Consider the following 3,427-nt stretch of genomic DNA (forward strand, 5'->3'; position numbering starts at 1 on the left):
CATACTGATATACACCTGAACATCAGCAGGAGAGGACTCTTTAAAGTAGAGACACTACATACTGATATACACCTGAACATTTGCGTAATAGGGTCTCTTTAAGTACCTTGGTTGCTGATTGGCTAATGGTTACACAAGACCAAAAATCGTTATGACATCATAAAGTGGCCAAAATCTGATCAGCTCATTTTCAGACAGGTTTTTATAGAAATGGATCAGGACAAAAAGAGAGAGAATCTTTGTTCCTGAAACTTTCAGAGTCTCTTTCCACAGAGGGGACACATGTTGATGTAGAAGAGACATGAAGAAGAGGGGACACATGTTGATGTTGAAGAGACATGAAGAAGAGGGGACACATGTTGATGTAGAAGAGACATGAAGAAGAGGGGACACATGTTGATGTAGAAGAGACATGAAGAAGAGGGGACACATGTTGATGTAGAAGAGGGGACACATGTTGATGTAGAAGAGGGGACACATGTTGATGTAGAAGAGGGGACACATGTTGATGTAGAAGAGGGGACACATGTTGATGTAGAAGAGACATGAAGAAGAGGGGACACATGTTGATGTAGAAGAGACATGAAGAAGAGGGGACACATGTTGATGTAGAAGAGGGGACACATGTTGATGTAGAAGAGGGGACACATGTTGATGTAGAAGAGGGGACACATGTTGATGTAGAAGAGGGGACACATGTTGATGTAGAAGAGACATGATGAAGAGGGGACACATGTTGATGTAGAAGAGGGGACACATGTTGATGTAGAAGAGACATGAAGAAGAGGGGACACATGTTGATGTAGAAGAGACATGAAGAAGAGGGGACACATGTTGATGTAGAAGAGACATGAAGAAGTGGATTTTGCACAATAGGTGACCTTTAAGGCACGTATTGAAGAATATACTTTTTAATTTTTCAAGTATTTTCTTTTCAGCAAAAAATCTGAAAACTTCTTCCACCCCTTCCTGTGAGCATTTACACATTTCTTACATCCTGAATCTGCTAGTTAATGTAATGTAATGTAAATGCCTGCTTATTATAAAAAAGGAAATCATCTACGACCACACAACTCACCTCCCGGTAGCAGTTTTGTCGTCGTCCTCCTCTTCGTTGTCCGATGCGAGGAAGGGCACGGTGGCCAGGTCTTCATCCTCCGCTCTGATGCGTCCCACGATGCCCAGGCTGTGGATCTTACAGTCGATCCCCGAGCTGCGGCACTGCTTGATGGCGACCTCGATGTATCTGTGATACTGTGGGAAACAGGTCATTTGGGTTATATCTACAACCAGTTTTTAACCCATGGGCCCAACTTTTAAAGTGAGGCAGGAGAGTTAAGATAATAAACATTCATTACTAATTAAAGTCAATTAAAAGCCGACGGACCTCAGTGCAGTCACTCAGGACCAGGATGGCGGTGTCTGTCGGATTGATGTTAATCGTCTTCAGCTCAATTAGGTTGTTCAAAGAGCTTCCACCTGTAATTCAAGAAGAAAAAACACATTGCTTTTGCTGTTAAAAAAAGTTTAAATATCAACAACAACAACATGTGGATACAAAAGGAACTATTTGAAAAGCAAACAGTTGATTCGAAAATGCAGAAATACAAAGTATTTGTCTAAACTAAGGTACAAGTGTGTGTAAACTGTTCAAATGTTACGTGCCTGACACCACCACTAGTGAGGGCATGTAGCTGCTGTCCGCTGGATCCACCACCATCTTCAGCCTGTGTACCAGAACATCTGGAAACAGCTCCATACGGATCCAGTGCTGTAGAGCAAAACATAAAGGAGTCCATTATACTCCAATAAAGATTGAATAGACTGTAATGCATCTTTATCTGTGTGACCGGCATACTTATTCCTACTCTCCTTCACCCCTTTGTTAAATCCCTGAAGGGCTAATGTATCCTTACAGGAAGCTTAGGATGAGGCTCGTTTTAAAAAATAAGTAACTCTATTTTAACAGGTAACTCAGGATTAGCCATGTTTTTAAATATAAAAGCACTAGAAACTTACAGGAAGCTAAGAGGGAGGCATGCTTGCAGAAATAAAAGCCCCATAGAATCCTAACAGGAAGCTCAATAAGATGCATGTTATTTAAAATAAAAGCCCCATAAAGCAACTATACAGCTAGTGCTATCAATACCTCCCTATCGCTGGTATTATTACACAGTAGTCACACAGTCACAATATCTCAGTAGGGAATGTTCTAGTTTCTAGAGTAAGCATTAAGTGTCGTGCCTTTCCCTGCGATCCGGAGGACTGCCAGCACTGATCGGTGCTGTCGATGAGGCGCGAGACCTGGTTCACGGAGGACGAGACGTTCAGGCTCTTCACAGCTCGCGACCAATCGTCGATCAGCATCCCGCGCTGGCTGTTGTGATGCTTCTTCAGCTGCTTCCCTGAGCGGCCGCAGAAACCTGGAGACTGGCCTGATGATGGCGGAGGAAACATAGCTTAGAAACAGTACAAACAGGGACAGGGCACACCACAACGTAAACATACCAAAACACAAAAAACTGATAAAACATTCAGGTATCAGATGCTCAAAAGAATCAAGGAAGTATTGGCACTTGTTATCAGCAACAACATTGATTAACCCAGATTTGTAATGGTGATTATTCTCTCTGATATGATTTTATGCTTTTGCAGTGAAAACGGACACATGGGGTTTTCTGTGTGACTCACCTGGCTCGTTGATTCTGCTGAAGGAATGCCTGGTGTTGTGTTTGCGGGTCTTAAAGCAGTTTTCACAGAAGTCGAAGTCGTCGCAGTTCCTGCATTTGAACCTGGGGCCGTTTATAGGAAACATCTGGCAGCCGTCACACCTGCAGACAAAACAAGCTTCGATTAAAGAACATATTGAGATGTAGAGTACAGTACATTTCCGAAGGGGCTGGTCTGGGGGTATATAATATGAGACCAGAATTTGTCATAATGGCAAGTTAAAAGGTAGCCTACACCGGCAGCCTCTGGAAACTTCAAACAAAAAATTGCATTAGTTATAAGTAATATCAAAACTTCATTTAAATAACATGTTTGTTTATAAAATGACTAAAGGAGCTAAGTTGACCTAACACTTAATCTTTACAGGAAGCATAGGATGAGGCATGTTTTTCAAAATAAAAACCATCGGAAAGTAACTTTATCCTGACCGGAAACTCAGGATTATTTACGAATCCCAAAATAAAAGTAAGTCTGACCTTACAGGAAGAAGCATTTTAAAAAATGTTAATAAAAGCACCATCAAGTATCCTTAAAGGAAGCTCCAGATGAGGCTTGTTTTTCAAAATAAAAGCCTCAAAGTAACTTAAGGCGAGACACCCCAGGTGAATAGGGTAATTTTTTTAACTTAAAGGTATCAGCTAGAAATTTCTCAAGTTAATTACTTACAATAAGGCAATTGTCTTTTGTATTACAAGTT

The 3,427-nt window shown here is 41.3% G+C and overlaps 1 protein-coding gene across 1 annotated transcript; it reads right to left on the reverse strand.

The window, feature by feature from the left end:
* Positions 1-1,066: 1,066 nt before the first annotated feature.
* LOC104962587 (E3 ubiquitin-protein ligase HERC2-like) lies at positions 1,067-2,857 on the reverse strand. The gene is made up of 5 exons (XM_010791036.1): positions 2,692-2,857; positions 2,245-2,435; positions 1,666-1,771; positions 1,388-1,479; positions 1,067-1,254 (listed from the first exon to the last, which is right to left on the reverse strand). Exons 1-5 carry the CDS (start codon positions 2,813-2,815, stop codon positions 1,075-1,077), a joined length of 693 nt encoding a protein of 230 aa, XP_010789338.1. The 5' UTR covers positions 2,816-2,857; the 3' UTR covers positions 1,067-1,074.
* Between the last annotated feature and the right edge of the window lie 570 nt (positions 2,858-3,427).

The sequence above is a fragment of the Notothenia coriiceps genome, unplaced genomic scaffold, assembly GCF_000735185.1.
Source record: "Notothenia coriiceps isolate Sejong01 unplaced genomic scaffold, NC01 NC01_scaffold00035031, whole genome shotgun sequence".
NCBI lineage: Eukaryota > Metazoa > Chordata > Actinopteri > Perciformes > Nototheniidae > Notothenia > Notothenia coriiceps.

Excerpts from the sequence above, each read along its gene's own strand:
- LOC104962587 (XM_010791036.1), bottom strand. The coding sequence starts at position 2,815 with ATGTTTCCTATAAACGGCCCCAGGTTCAAATGCAGGAACTGCGACGAC. Across the intron at positions 1,772-2,244 it reads CCTCCGGATCGCAGGGAAAG|CACTGGATCCGTATGGAGCT; the intron begins GCACGACACTTA and ends TTTGCTCTACAG. Across the intron at positions 1,255-1,387 it reads TCCTGAGTGACTGCACTGAG|TATCACAGATACATCGAGGT; the intron begins GTCCGTCGGCTT and ends TGTTTCCCACAG.